Source organism: Rattus rattus, chromosome 6, assembly GCF_011064425.1.
Source record: "Rattus rattus isolate New Zealand chromosome 6, Rrattus_CSIRO_v1, whole genome shotgun sequence".
NCBI lineage: Eukaryota > Metazoa > Chordata > Mammalia > Rodentia > Muridae > Rattus > Rattus rattus.
The window spans coordinates 133,855,721-133,871,105 of NC_046159.1; the positions used below are offsets into that span (position 1 = coordinate 133,855,721).

General features: G+C 44.9%; 2 protein-coding genes across 5 annotated transcripts in view; one reads left to right on the forward strand and one right to left on the reverse strand.

Annotated features, from left to right (window-relative positions):
• Nucleotides 1-749: 749 nt before the first annotated feature.
• Peg10 (paternally expressed 10) lies at nucleotides 750-10,791 on the reverse strand. Its single transcript, XM_032907276.1, is given in 5 exon segments — nucleotides 750-3,506; nucleotides 3,509-3,718; nucleotides 3,873-4,840; nucleotides 4,842-4,868; nucleotides 10,490-10,791. Coding segments are annotated over 5 exon segments (3,558 nt in total). The 3' UTR covers nucleotides 750-1,455.
• Nucleotides 10,792-11,843: 1,052 nt separating this feature from the next.
• Nucleotides 11,844-15,385, forward strand: part of Sgce (sarcoglycan epsilon) — a 55,673-nt gene continuing 52,131 nt past the window's right edge. For 2 of the 4 annotated variants that reach the window (XM_032906971.1, XM_032906973.1), the window contains exon 1: nucleotides 11,845-12,025. In XM_032906971.1, the coding sequence (XP_032762862.1) occupies nucleotides 11,917-12,025 (109 nt within the window). In that variant the 5' untranslated portion in view covers nucleotides 11,845-11,916. Of the gene's footprint in view, nucleotides 12,026-15,385 lie in introns of all 4 variants that reach the window. The other 2 variants (XM_032906970.1, XM_032906974.1) reach the window with 2 other exon arrangements.

Below are 15,385 nucleotides of genomic sequence, written 5' to 3' on the forward strand. Positions count from 1 at the left end.
CTATAGAGTAAATTTACGATCACTTATCCTTAACATCTAACATTATAGAAAGTACATATAGAATTAAAGCATCGTACACACTGCCAAACAGTCACTGGCAAGCTTCAGAACAATCCAGTGTTAGGGATGTCCTCTGCGAGCTATGAACTCACACCAGTATGATCTTCTTGACTGAGGTGGTCAACTTCTCCAATCATTTGCTTGCGGGAGTGGCAAATGTCCGTGTGTATATGCCAGGGCTGCAGATGATGACCCATTTCTAGGCCCTCTGCAGCTTGAAGTTCAAATGAGTTAAAAATGCATGAAGGACAGGATGGAGATCTGAGGTAAACTGAGGCAATGTTTCATAAAGTAAATCAGAAACACAAATGCACCATTTCAAAGTAAGACTGGAAAACACTCAGTGATTGACAAGCTTTCTGATTCCCAGTGAACAAGAATCAATAGCCAATTAGGTTCTTCTTTTAATATGAGTAATTTCTCTTGGTGATTTTTAAAGGCCAAATTGATAGAATTGAGATTGTACTGTAATTCAACAGAAATTCTGAAGGCATAGTCAACACTTTAAAATCCTATAAGAAAAAACAAAACAAAACAAAATAACAAGAACAAAAAAAACCCCCACCAAACAATGAGAAAAAAATCCACTAAACTACTTAAAACATGCAAGGTTAAGAAAGAGATAACGCTATGGAAAAGAAACTTCACCATCAAGATTCTTCTTCGACAGGTAAACTGAAATAAAATCTTGCAGCAGGGTTAATGGTAGTAGTTGAGAATCAAACAGAAAGAGAGGTTGAACAAATGTTTCAAGGGAGTAGCAAGAGACTTCATTCTTCGACGTTCGTATCTTCAAGACGATGCCCAGTGCTCTAAAAAAGCCCCAAGTCCTTGGGTACATGTGATTTGCACCAGAATGTGAAGGCACACTCACAAGTCAGTCTGAGAGAGCACTTCCTTTTCAAGCTGAGGTGTTTCGTGTTGCAGAGAACCAGTCGAGTTGCTGCTCCTTGAAAATTAACGGAACCATGAAGATGGGGTTTGAAGATGGTGAAGTTTCATAGGGTGCAGCAAGAGGATCACGGAAGCCTTTCCATACTGCACCTAAAAGTCTGGCTTCCTTCATAAGGTGCCCGGGATACGGGCAGGTCACGTCTTCCTTCCTTCCTTCTCTTCTTCCTCTTCTCTCCCTCTGTAAGAAACCAGCATGTCCTGTGCTCGTATCAGCTTCTTTGTAAAGACAATTGGCAGCCTCTGTTTGAGATGGTGAGAGGTTTTAAGACTTAAAACCGAGGCCTATCAACTTACAAATAGGCAGTCACGATGGAAACTGACTTTAGATCTGCATGCGTTTATACCTCAGAGGGCCTGAAGGTCCAGTAGCATACAGTCATTGATTGAGAAGCCACACAGGATCAAGTTGAGGGCAGAGAGTACGAAGGACGTGACAAATATCTACGCGGCACTGTAGGATGATGCTGGTGGAGGTGGCGGCGGCGGTGGAGGTGGTGGTGGCGGCGGCGGTGGCGGTGGTGGCTGTGGAGGAGGATACTGGGGCACTGGAGGCTGGCGGTGCATATTTGGACACCAGGTGATGACAACAGGTACAAGGATGATTCTTCCATGAATATCTCGTCCGACTGGGTACCATGCAGTCATCGTGTGCTGACCTGAATAGACGACATAGGCAGGAAATGGGTAGCCAGGAACTTGGACAAATTCGCCATAGGTTGCCAGGTGTGCAGGGTCTCCCATATTTGGAAGAGACAGGCGAAGGTACTGATTTTGGATGGTGCCATTCTGTGGAGCTCGGCAATTGTAAGTGACTTGGAGTTTCCACCCTCTTTTCACTTGCAGGACTTGGGCTCCATTCGGTGCAACTGTTGGGGTCATGAGTCCATCTTTCACATTCCTGTCCACGAAATTTCTCAGGGCAGCCATTTCAGATTCAGACAGTGAGTACAAATGTCCACTGGGGATGCTGTGCGCTCCAGGAATCGTCTCGATGTGAGGGTCCACCAGCCGGTGACCCGGATAGACATGCTCATCCACAGGTGTGTACACATTCTGGACGTAGTAATACCTCACAGGTTGGAAAACTCTGAATCCAGCCACTTGGTAGAAGAAAGGTTGGTTTGGTTGCAAATTCGGATGCAAATTTGGATGCACATTTGGATACAGATTCGGATGCACATTTGGATACAGATTCGGATTCAGGTGAGGATTCAGGTGAGGGTTCAGGTGAGGGTTCAGGTGAGGGTTCAGGTGAGGGTTCAGGTGAGGGTTCAGATGAGGGTTCAGGTGAGGATTTATGTGAGGATTTATGTGTGGATCCTGATGGGGACCCTGATGAGGATCCTGATGGGGACCCTGGTGGGGACCCTGATGGGGATCCTGATAAGGACCCTGATGGGGACCCTGATGAGGATCCTGATGGGGACCCTGATGGGGACCCTGATGGGGATCCTGGTGGTGATCCTGGTGGTGATCCTGGTGGGGATCCTGCTGGGGATCCTGCTGGGGATCCTGCTGGGGATCTTGCTGGGGATCCTGCTGGGGATCCTGCTGGGGATCCTGCTGGGGATCTGGATGCAGCTGCTGAGACAGATCCGGAGGCTGAGGGGAATCCGGAGGAGGATGGTCATGTGAATCCGGACGGTGACACGGTTCTGGATGGTTCCGTGGATCTGGATACAGAAGGTGCTGCATATCCGAATGCAGATGGTGGTACAGATAGTGCTGTAGTTCCGGATGCAGATGGTGCTGCAGATAGTGCTGCAGCTCTGGCCGCAGGTGGTGCTGCAGATAGTGCTGCAGCTCTGGCTGCAGACACTGCTGCAGATAGTTCAGCACTTGCGGATGCAGATGCTGCTGCAGATAGTGCTGCACTTCTGGATGTAGACGTTGCTGCAGATGCTGCTGCAGAGAGAGAAAGGGGTCTGGATGCACATGCTGCTGCAAATTCGGATGCACATGCGCATGTAGAGGAGGATGCGGTACCGGAAATAGTAGAGGAGGAGGTATCTGAGCAAACACGCGGCAGCGAAGTCGGCAGTAATCAGAGTTGAAGACAATGGAGCGAGCGCTCCAGGTAATATTCGGGTCATGTGTGCTGAGCCAACGAATGCCCAGGACAATAGGAAAGAAAGGAGACTGAGTCACATCAAAGGACAGTATCTCTCGGTGGTCTCCCAGGTCAACTATCAGGTGATGCGTTTCCAGAATGATTGGGCCAGAGGCAATAGGATGTCCATCAATGGCTTCAACCATAATTGGCCATTCTTTGATTCTTAGAGGAATTGCATTTTGAATGACGAAATTTTGATCGATGAAGTTGCCAGATGCACCAGAATCGATCATAGCGCGGACGAAGAGAGTGGGTCTTCCAGGTATATGGATTTGAAGCATCACCTGAAGGTGGGGAGTCACCTCCGAGATTGGGGACCTTATTGCTTCTGGCCCTGTCGCTGAAGGTCCCCCTACAGCGGGGCCGGGGAGTTTCCCGACGGTGAATTTTTAGAGGCTTTCGCTGGACACGTGTCGGCAAAATGTCCTCCGTTGCCACAGTATAGACATAAGTTCATTTTGCGGCGTCTTTCTTTTTCTTCCTGGGACAGGCGCATGCGGGCACCTCCCACGGGCTCAGTAGGATCAGGCTGGTTGACTGGAGGCATCGCCGAGGCACTTGGTAAGGAATCGGAACTGTCATCATCATCATCTTCTTCTTCTTCTTCGTCGTCGTCATCGTCATTATTGTGGTCATTGTCATCATTAGCAGCAGCAGCAGCAGCAGCAGCAGCGGCAGCGCAGGCGGGCGGCGGCGAAGGGCGGCGTGGCGGCGGCGGCAGCAGCAGCAGCAGCAGCACGCTCACGGGTCAGCCTTCTCTCGATGTGAATGCACAGAGTGATCAGATCAGTCAGAGTCTTGGGATCCTCATGGCGAGACAGCTCTGCTCGAATGTCGTCGTTGAGGCCTTCCTGGAACTGGTCAATCAGGGCAGGCTCCGTCCAATCCAAGTCCTGGGCAATCATCTGGAATGCATTGGAGTAGTCCACGATAGAACTTGGGCCCTGACGCAGACGTCTGATCTTGCGTTTGGCAGCTTCACGTCTCTGAGGGTCTTCAAACACGTGCTTCAGCTCCATCATAAAGGCAGTGTAGTTGTGCATCAGGTAATTGCATCTTTCCAGCTTGGCAGAAGCCCAGCGGGCGGCACGGCCAGTCAGCATGCTTGTCACGAAGCATACACGGACACGGTCAACTGAGAAATCTCTGCTGCTCCTTTCCATGAACAGCTGGCACTGGTATATGAAAGGACCCAGCAAGTCAGGGTTGCCATCAAACTTCTCAGGAAGGTCTTCAAGGTCATCATCGCTGTAGAATGCTGGGGCAGCGGCCGCTGCGGCACCTTGAAGCTCAAGGTCATCATCATCACTTTCCTCAGGGACACTGATGTGAACCTGTTCAGGTTGAGGTTCAATTTCGTCATCATCATCATAGTCATCTAAATGATCCAGGAAACTGTAGCTCTGTGCGAGTAGCTCCACCTGGTCCAGCAGGCTGACATTCTCAAACTGCCTGTTCATCTGTTCTTCAAAGTCGATCTCTTCAGGGAACTCCTCCTGTTCCTCGACGACGTTGGGCACGCCGGGGCTCTCGGGGCTCTCCGGAGCATTGTTGTTGTTGTCATTGGGTGGTGGAGGAGGAGGTGGCGGCGGGCAGTCCGAGGAACCACCCGCACCACCCGAAGCCATGGTGGTGGTGGAAGGGGCCCTCCCAGGTGTGGCTTCACTCCTCTAGGGAGGGAGCCCTGGATCCGGGGACCCTTGTGGTCGGCGTGGTTTTGGTTTTTAAGACCCGCCTGTTCCTGTAAATGACAACAAAAGCATACATTCAACAAATACATTCAAAGCAGTTGCTATAAGCAGGGATTTAAGTGTTCAAAGATTCCTTGATAATTATCAGTTGATAATTAATCAACAGAATGCACGCCCTCAAGAGGAAGAGGTAATCATTCACAAAATAATTAAAAACATACTACTTCTTGATGTCCAGATATCCTAAATGTTTCTTCTCCTAAGAAGTCACCTGCTTTTTATAATTAACAATATACGTCCTTCATCAGTAGCACAAATACCTATACAAACTATAAAAGAAAGGGGACAATGGCCAACAAGCAAGTTTGGGGTTTGTTTGTTTGTTTGTTTGTTTTGGGTATGGAGGTCGCACAGCAAGAAATTTCCAAGGCAGAGATAAATAGGAAACAAATTATGCAAAATAATTCCAACATCATACCTTTTACTAATAAGAATGTCAGTAGAAAATAACAGTCCTAATCAATAAGAAACCACACGCACGAGAGGTGGGTATTAAAACCATAATTCCTGTACTCATTACCTCTGAAAAAAATCAAAGCAGTTGGCCAAATCTCACATCAGAGGTGCACCCTTAACAATGAAGACTTAACTATCAAATCAAATGACAACCACTATCACAAAAGCCACAAAATTATCTAATTGCTTTTATGACCACAAATTAACTTCCTCAGGAGAATTCTCTATGGGCCAGAAAAGGACTGAACAGCTCAGGGGGATGTCAGTTTACTTTATTAGGCAACCATTAAACAAATATTAATTGATGCCTCCTTGGAAGAAACGGACTATATATTAGAACATTTTTTTTAAAAATGCCTGATACTAGCACACTTCAAAAATCCATCATGTTTTAATTAAATAATATAGGTAAGGGGGGTAGGGGGTGAAAGGGTAGAAGGGTGAGGGATGGGAGGGGGAGAAACTTCTCAGAGGCAAAGGGGAGGGGGAAGGGGTTGAAGAAGGAGGGGCGGGGAGGAAGGGAGAAACATTTGGAATGTAGACAAGTAAAAATAACTTAATAAAAAAGAAGTCTAAAAAGATAACATAGGTAGAAATCACTGAATTATAACTCTTAACTGACTAATAAGGTTATTAATTATATAACAAAAGGCTACTTTCTGTCTAAGTGGGGAGGGTCTATGACTATTGCAACTTAGGCATCCTGAGTCTAAAGATACTTAAAAATTTTACTTTATTAGTCAAAGTAATACAGAACTTCATTTGCATTAAAGGTCACTAGTATGTAGCCTTTAGTTTTTAATTGAACATTTTCAAAAGGGCCCCGCCCAAAGGCTCATAAGATTAAGGTGTAATGAACATGAATTCTAAGTAGGTGATTAACTCCGTGTGTGGGGAACATATGTTTAAATGTTTTCATTGTGATTACAGTGAAATCGCAGCACAGTGTCTGCCTATATACTTCCTGAGAAATAGGGTTAAATGGAATTAGAGTGATTAATACTTATGTATTTGTGAGGCTCTCGAATTATGAAAATTTAAATAATTGTAGTAAAGAACAAAAAGTTCAAAACTTTGTAATTAGACAGTCCAGCAAACTTTTAAAAAAGTTTAATAAAGTTTACTAAAGTTAAAGAAAATATGAAAGTTTGAGCTTATAAACAACTTTGAAGTTTAAAGCTTAAAACTTTAAATAAAGTTTTGAAAACTTTGTACTTGGACAGTCTAGCAAACTTTTTAAAAAGTTTAACAAAGTTTATTGAAGTTTTAAAAAAACATTTGAAAAGTTTGAACTTGGGGTTGGGGATTTAGCTCAGTGGTAGAGCGCTTGCCTAGCAAGCGCAAAGCCCTGGGTTTGGTCCCCAGCTCCAAAAAAAAAAAGAAAAGAAAAAAAAAAAAAGAAAGAAAAGTTTGAACTTACAAACAACTTTGAAGTTTAAAGCTTAAAACTTTAGAAAGTTTTGAAAACTTTGTAATTGGACAGTCTAGCAAACTTTTTAAAGAATTTAACAAAGTTTATTGAAGTTACAATAACTTTAAGTTTGAACTTACAACTTTTAAGTTTAAAGCTTAAAACTTTTTTGAAAGTTGTTTGGAAAGTTTAAAACTTTTTAATAGTTACAAACTTGTAATTAAAAAAAGCTCACTACAAGTTTAGGATATAAAGTTTAAAACTTTTGAACAGTCATAAGTTTAAAGGTAAGTTTCTTCCTTTGATCAATCAAGGCAAAATGGGTACTAACTAATTTCCATGAAACTAAAAAGATAAAAACTTTTTAATTAGAAAAGTTAGCTAATATTTTAACCTGTTGAATATTTTTTTAAAAAAAGGAAAACTGACATCCCACATGATACCTGTTCATCCTTGTCCCCTCCCCCCTGCTTTCTTAACAAACACTGCAACCCCCCACCCCAACCTTTTAAGCCCCTCCCCTGTGATAACCACCTGGAGATATTTTCCTTTTGTCTTAAGTTGTTCCTATGGCTTCTCCAATAAGCAGAGCACACAGGTGACTAAAGTGTGACTGTCATCTAGAAAAGAAAAGAAAAAAGAAAAAAAAAAACTTCAAAATATAAATTAAAACCTTTCTTAAGATGGTCTCAGCGAGGCCTAGTACAGACTGACTCAGGTCAGGAAGGTTTAGCCCTACTGGGCTGGGCTTTATGGTGGCCAGGTCTGGTGGACATTAACAGCTATAAAAGACAGCTAACTATAGGTCAGAATCTGCATGAGGAAACCAGCAATCAATCATTTAATTAATTAGTAAGATCATTTAAAGTGGGCTTAGAGCTAAGATAATGGGGAGGTGCTGTACTCCCACAACTTGGGGTGTGCCCCTCCCATCAAGATATTCAAGGGGGCTTGCTTTTGCTTTTTAATAATACAATGCTGGTTAAACAAATTAAGTGCCTCATTTGGCAGGTGAGGTCACCAGTTGAAGATCTGTGACCTTCACCACTCCCAGGCCTTACCCTGGGGAGAGGGGGGACTTGCAATTTTGGGGTGGGACTCTACTCCAAAACTGAGTAGTTAGTTTTAATCGTAAAAAGTAATAGGATCTTGGGCAAACTGGTTAACAGTAATCATAAACAAGGAATGACAATGTTTACTCGGGGGCAGCACAGGTTGATGACAAGCAAGAAGCATTTTGACGTCATTTTAATTTCACTTAAAAATTGTGGCTCCTCAAATTCCCTCTTAAAGGGCTGGACTGGTTGGGGGGAATGGGGGGTATGGGTGAGAGCTCCCATTCCTGAAAACTGAGTTCACACTGTATAAGCCAAGCTGCTTGAGACAGGACCATCTTTATGATAATTAAGTTTTAGTCAATTAAAAATAAACAAATAAATTTGATTAATTATTAACTCTTTAAAATGACTTCTTCCAAGTTTTAATTCCCCTGAACACAAAGAGCAATAATAGTAAGTAAAATCATATGTAAATGTCTCATCAACTTTTAGTTGCTTTAAAATCTCCTTTTCTTAGTATTACCTGGATTATTTGTGCAATATAATTTGCATACATTTTTTCAGTGTTTTGAATCTCTTTAATATACAGACAAAATTTACAAAGCATGCATTTCAAGCTGTAATTATAAGCATATATACATCCCACAGATAGTTATACACTAGGGAGGGGCATTAGGAAGGCAAGAGCTTGGGGGAGCAAAAGCCCCTATTTCTCCCTCATAGTCTATAATATATGGAACCAGATTTTTTTTAAATTGCTTCATTAATTTAGAAACATTTTGGCTTCTCTGTAAATTATACAGATGTTTAATTAAGCCAGTTGAAACAATCTATGTCTTACAATGTAACAACTCTGTTACATCATGCAAAATTTAAATGTCAATATGTAGCATTAATAACCCACTTGCCCCAAGTGTAAATTAGCTTTTTATGAAAAAAGCTAATTACTTGGGACACCAAATAATTAGCTTTTTATGAAAAAAGCTAATTACTTGGAATAACAAATAATTAGCTTTTTATGAAAAAAGCTAATTATTTGGAATATAACTTAGTTGATTCACATTATAATTACAGCTTACATTACTGAAGTTCAAAAACATACTTTTTTAAAAAGAAACTTTTAATTGTGTTTTCAAAAGGGGCAGCAACTCAACTCAGGACAGCAAAGCACCATAGGAAAAAGGCACAAAAATCCAAAAAAGCCTGAAGGCCAGCAGCAAGACAATAATTTATTCGGACTTCAACACACAATTAATTAATCCTTACTATGCGCCAAGCACACCTTTACAAGCAGGCCAGGCAGGCCTAATCACCTAGAATTTTTAAGAAACAAAAACAACAACAAACCTGTTCTACGCTAATAAACATCTCTCCCAGAAGCCAAGCTATAACACCAAAGCCACTGAAAACTCCTAAGAAACACAGTGCTCGTCACCTCTGTCTTTGTAGTTACCAAAGCATTTAATTTCAGGAAGTCCAATGGTGTCTTGATAAAATAATTAAATTTGAAAATATTAAATTTAATTTTTAATTTAAAATAAAATTAAAATTAATTGCCTTCATTGCTTTAAGGCATCAGCTACGTCTTCTTACTAGTTCCCATATCCCACTATCAGGAGTTTTAATTGTGGGATCTTTTTATTTAATAATGCAATGCACTTATTAAAAGTGCATTTGCTTGCCAGGTATACTTATTATTGTGACTGTTAATTATTCTTATTATTCTTATATTTACTAGACACCTGTGGACAAAAAGTAAAACCGCGCAACAGAGAAACCGCAGGGAGGCGGGGCTGTGCAGCCAGGCTCAGACAGGGCAGAGGCGCACTTGCGCAGTGGAGGCATACCTGAAGGGAGGGGCTGCGGCCCACAGTGCGCAGGCGCAGGCAGGCTGAGGGAAGGCGGGGCTCTAGGCCTCCTCGGAGGAGGAGCTATGGGAGGAGCTGGACATTAAGAGAGGCGGGACCTGGGCCGGCCTCCTAGGAGGAGGCGGGCTAAGGGAAAGGCGGGGCCTTGTGAGGCCGCCTCAGAGGAGGCGGGCCTTGGGGGCGGGGGCTAGGTAGGCTGTCCCAAAGGCGTCAGCACTCGGGAGGTGGGGTCTGTGGAAGCATGTTCTGGAAAGGCGCGCGACAGGCGAGGCGCGCAGACGAGGCGCGCAACCTCTCTGCAGATGAGGCAAGGCTAGGATGGGCGGGGCAGGTCTGAGACTGGCTGCTACAGGGCTGCAGAATGACTGCATGCCTCCCCCCGCCCCCCTACCTCCCCGACCCCTCCCAACCACCAAATTCCTTCCGTAGAGCGAGAGCAAACCCCCACCTCCCATCTCGGCTTCGGACCCACCCAGCAAACCCGACAGTCTCCACAAACTGTTGCTGGACACCAATTCGTGTCCCCGAGTCTATTGCACCGTCACCTCAATCAATCACCACTAGACAAGGCAGCCCATTCTGCCATCTCCAAAATCCAGCACCCCTCCACTCTACTGCCGTAAGCAGGAGTCCCGTGGGCAGAATGTTAAACACCAATTTTTGGCCTCTCAGGGCTCCATTTTGTCTACCACCACCACCATCATGCAGATGGACGTCTGACCAGAAAACGCAACGCGTTTTGATCCGAAAGGCGAACCTGTGTCGCCTCTTCCCCGAGGAGAGAGTTGTACTCTCTCGTCTTTCCAACGCTACACTACTTTCCGCGTAGCCCGAGTCTGCACGTCTTTTGCCTCTGCCGCAGTTTGTAGCGCATTTCTAAGCCCACTCTTGTTGCGCTTTTGCATTTGGTGACTCTCCTGCGGCTCGGAATTGAGTGCGTGAAGCACGGAGTCGGTTTGTGTATCTCTGGAGTTCGGGCTGGTTTGTGGCGCATGAAGCGCCGGTTCGCCCGTTCGCCTGTTCGCCCGTTCGCCAGTTCGCTCGTTCGTACAGCGAAGCGCATGAAGCGCCCATTAGTACACTGAAGGCATGAAGCGCCCATTAGTACATCGAAGCGCATTAAGCACTCATTAGTACATCGAAGCGCATGAAGCGCCCATTAGTACATCGCAGCGCTTTAAGCGCCTATTAGACGATCGAAGCGTAAGAAGCGCCCATCAGTTCGTGCCGCATGGAGCGCCTATTAGTATTTCGTAGCGCATGAAGCGCCTATTAGTATTTCGTAGCGCGTAAAGCGCCTATTAGTATTTTGTAGCGCATGAAGCGCCCGTTAGTTCACCACAGCGCAAGAAGCAGCCGTCTGCAGCGCAACTAAAGCGCTTATCCGTTTGTAGCGCGGCATTCAAGCGCCAAAGAGTAGCGGAGTAGCCAGCCACTTTGCAGCGCATTTGAGGAGCTCATCGCAATTCGGTCCGTAGCTCATGTGCGTCTGCAGCTCATCGCTGTCCGCAGCTCATGCGTCTACTGACCAATGCTGGACGCGAGTCATGGAAACCGAAGTCCCGGACCCAAAGCCGTGAAGACTTGCTTTCCATGCTCTCGTCTCAGGATGCGGCCACTGAAGGCAGGCGTGACAAAATTCGCGAGGAGATATTCTGGGGGCGCTACTTTATCTCCCGCAGCTCCTGGGAAGAAAAATCGGGGATTGCGTGTGATCATTTTCGGGTAAAAAAAAAAAATCCTCACCGCATACTCACCACATGAGGATCCTCTGCGATGACACGAAGGATGAGGGGGTCCGGCGACCGCCCGGGCCACTGGGTGACCGCGGTCCGGAGAAGGCTCCGGACCGCAGCCCACTCAGCGGACCTGGGCGAAGCTCCGTGGACCTTTTCCGTTGGTGGCTCTCCTCAGGTCGAGTTGGTCAGGATTCTTCGACACACACCAACTGAAGTTGGAAACGCGTGTACCGAGAGCCCGGACTGCTTGCCTTATATAGAGAGATCCTAGGAGGGGGGCGCCAAATCCCAGCGTGCTTCGCGAGCTGGCGGGGGCGGAGGGGGGGCGCGTGGGCGGGCGCCTGGGGGGATGGGTGGGGGCGCGGCATGCACCGCTTTGGCCCGCCGCTAGGGGCAGTATGGGCTCAGGAAGGGGGGTGCACGATGCTGAACTGGCCAAGCTGGGAGGAAAAGAAGAAAGGGAGGGGAGGGGAGGATCGAGGACGGACGGCTTAGGCAGGCCAAGAATGCTATTATTCTGGTGGTGGGAGCTGGGAGACCCTTGTGCTTGGACGGGAAAGGGTCGGGGGACACTCAAGATGAGCCCCGCGACCACTGGCACATTCTTACTGACAGGTTAGTGGCCTGCGCGCGACATGGAGGTTCAGGGGCCCACAGGCCGCCGCCTCACCCTCCCCCACTCGGGTTCTGGGGTACCAGGGCGTGCCCGAAGGGTGCTAGTCCTGCTCTATGCCCAATGCGCCCCCCCAGCACCCCTCTTTCAGGACACCCTTCAGCCCACTTCCTGGGCCAAGTGGGTCCCTCCCCAGGCTTGACCCCTGGCCTTCTCTTTCTGCACCCCCACGGCCCCTCCCTGTCCAGCAGGGCAGGAATTCAGCTCCAGTTTCCATTAAGGAGTGTACCCCACCTCGCCCCCCCACAGCCTGGTGGTGGACATCTTCTGATCCCTGGAACAGACTTGGGGGTCGCTGCCCCTCGGGGTGGGGGTGGGGGTGGGGGTGGAGGGGCTTTACCCCACAATTGAGACTCTCTGGCCTAGATGTGAGGCAAAGGGCATGGCTGGCCAGCTGCTTATCTCTTACACAAAGATGTAGGTCTTTTCTCATTTTCTGGAATCTGGTGGAGAGAAAGACCACCAAAATGTGACATTTAAAAGACCGAATCTCGCCCCCACCCCCACCCCGCTCCCTGCCTTTTTTAAAAGCATATTTCCTGGTGGCGCGAACCTGATTTTTCTTAGGTTTTTACCGAACACGGAAGCAGGATCATGAAATTCTGGGAGCCAAACGGCGGTGTTCAGGTCAGGGTCAACCATGACTGGGGGCCGGAGATGCTGCAAAAAGCACCCGTTGCCCTACTAAATATGTTACGAAGGGAAATCAAGAACAATTGAAAACAGCTGTAGATGCTTCCAATGTTCTTGGCCGGCTTTGGAAGCTTTCAGCTACGGACTTTGTGAGGTGATTACAAGGTTTACACAGAGACCTCGGCTTCCCCCCCACCCCCGCGCCGTTATGTGTTTCTAAATCTTGTGGGTGAATGAATGTTTTGGGGCGCAGTAACTGTGGGTTCAAACCCTTGAAACAGGTCACCGAGACTAGCTCCAAGCATTTGCTTGGTTCGATTGATATAAACCTGTTTTAAAAGAAAAAAAATCTTTTTTAACGTTAGGGAAATTTGCAAAGGAACAAGATATTCAAATGCTGACGGGGAAAGGATGTGAAATAAACCCTTAATGCGGATTCCCGCGGAAGCTGCTCAGAGTTTTAGGTGCGGAGAAAATTAACAATCTGTTGCTAATCTTTGTCCAAAAAGTTAAGGTTAAAAGGAAAATCAAATTGTCTACAAGTGAGTTGGATTTATGAACCACAGACGAAACCTATTTGTTTTTCAAGACTAAAATTGAGTTTATTTCAGCAACATTCCCGCAGCTTTTTCTTTCCTTGGAGGAAAAACAAGACTCTGACCCATTGTGTACGACAAGGTAGAAGGGACCTTGGGCTGTACAAAGCATTAAGCTTTTTAGCAATAAGCAAAAAACTCATTCATTTACTGGGAATCTACTTATTAGAAGTTAAGTGTTGACCTCCATAAATAAATAAATGCAGATTTCCAAGAGCGAAAGACATTTATCTAGGAAATTGGGCGAACATAATCATTTTTTAATTTTAAAATGTTTATCTTTTTCTGCAACACAGACTGATTCCAGGATTTTGAAACATTGTTTATTTAACAGTCCCTGTTCAGATGACTGCGGGACTGTCATATGCTTAGAAGCAGTTTCTTCTCTCCCCAAAGTAAATTCACCTAGCTGTTCACTGATAGCATTGGTCTTTAACAAATGAGACTTACAGCAGACGTGGATAAAACATAAGGAAAATCCATGTTTTAAAAATCACCCACCTTTCAGGGTTTGAACTAATTTGACTTTTTCATTCAAAATTTTAACCAGTATTTTTTACTTATTTATTTGCTTATGGCTTAAAAAGTGGAAATGGCTTTGTTGGTGTTTTTGTATTAATAGTAATTCTCTCATGGTCCAAATTCCAGAGGGTTCCTTACTAAGGCAACCAAGATCACCTGTGACATCCTCGGCTTGCTGTGGTGCCGGAAAACTATGGTTTGCCTTTCAGACTTCCCTCTATGCTAACAGAGGTACCTGAAGAATATGTTTTTTTTCCATAGGGTTGTGTATATTTTTTCTCAAAATTAAATATTAGATCAAATTAATCCCCCCCCCGTTTTCTTTCTAGGTAGTAGATTTTGAGCATCAAATAACACTCATTTTACAATTTTCTTTGAAAATAAGCTACATTAAATTAATGTTTTCTGATGGGTATATATGAACAGCAGTAACACTTAAGTATTTCAAATCATCAAGCTGAGCCGTGGCTCGCTTTCTCAGGATTATGACATGGAGCTATAATTCTGATCAATATCCTTGAGGATTTTTTTTCATACTTAACACATAATGTTTTTTTAACTTTGCTTCAAATTATAATTTTCCTCGGGAAAAGGCAATACCAGCTATTTAGGTAAAACTTTCTTGCTAGCTGGAAGAACAAACAATGTCTAAGTGAATGGACAAAATTAATAAATACTTGAGGGTTTAACTAACGTCAAGTACCAATATGTCCTAATACCGATAGATAAGATCTTAAACATTCGTGGCGTTGACTATCCAGGTGAGTTTTAGATATTTCCCCGGTGTGGATTATTTTGTGCCAGCTTTTCACAAGGGCCATTGTGAAGCACACACGGTGTTCCTATGTGTTATTCACTTCACTAGGTAACTAGCCATCCTTTGTGTTTGAACACTCTCCATGTTTTCTTTAAGAGTTTGCTCAGGAGCTGTCCTCTCTTGCTTTACCGCCGTTTTTTAAGTTTTCAGTGGGGCGAGGGAACTCTGCTTTAACGCCGGGTGGGATTTTGAGGCCGCACATTGTATTTCTTCTGTTTGGTACATTTCACCTATTTTATGGCAACTTGACCTGTATCTGTGATGCTGTTGGTTTACCTCTCATATTTAGGATATGTTCTAGAGGAGTGAGAGGATTTATAGGTCAAAGCAAAGGCAGAGTTTTCACAAGTCAAATAATTAGACTACCTATTTGGACATTTTATTCTTTTAATTGAGAATTTGGTAGGGACGTGAATGTGCTTATTCTCTGCTTGTCGTTGGCTTAGCTTCTAGGAGAGTAGGAGCAAATTATTTCTAAACGAGATAAGAATTTCACTTTTCAAAGAGTAACCAAGGTTCGAATTGTTCCTTTTAATCTATTATTATAACAGTTTGCCAGAAACCCAGCAGCTCTAGGTTTACCCTGTGTGTATAGCATAACTTTGTTTCTGGGGAGTAAATTATATCTCTAAGCCAAGTGGAATTTTCACTTGTCTCACAGACTTTATAGACAGCAATGAGCACGCCATAAAAACGGGCTAGAGATAACCTGAGTGAGACAGATAGCTTTCGTT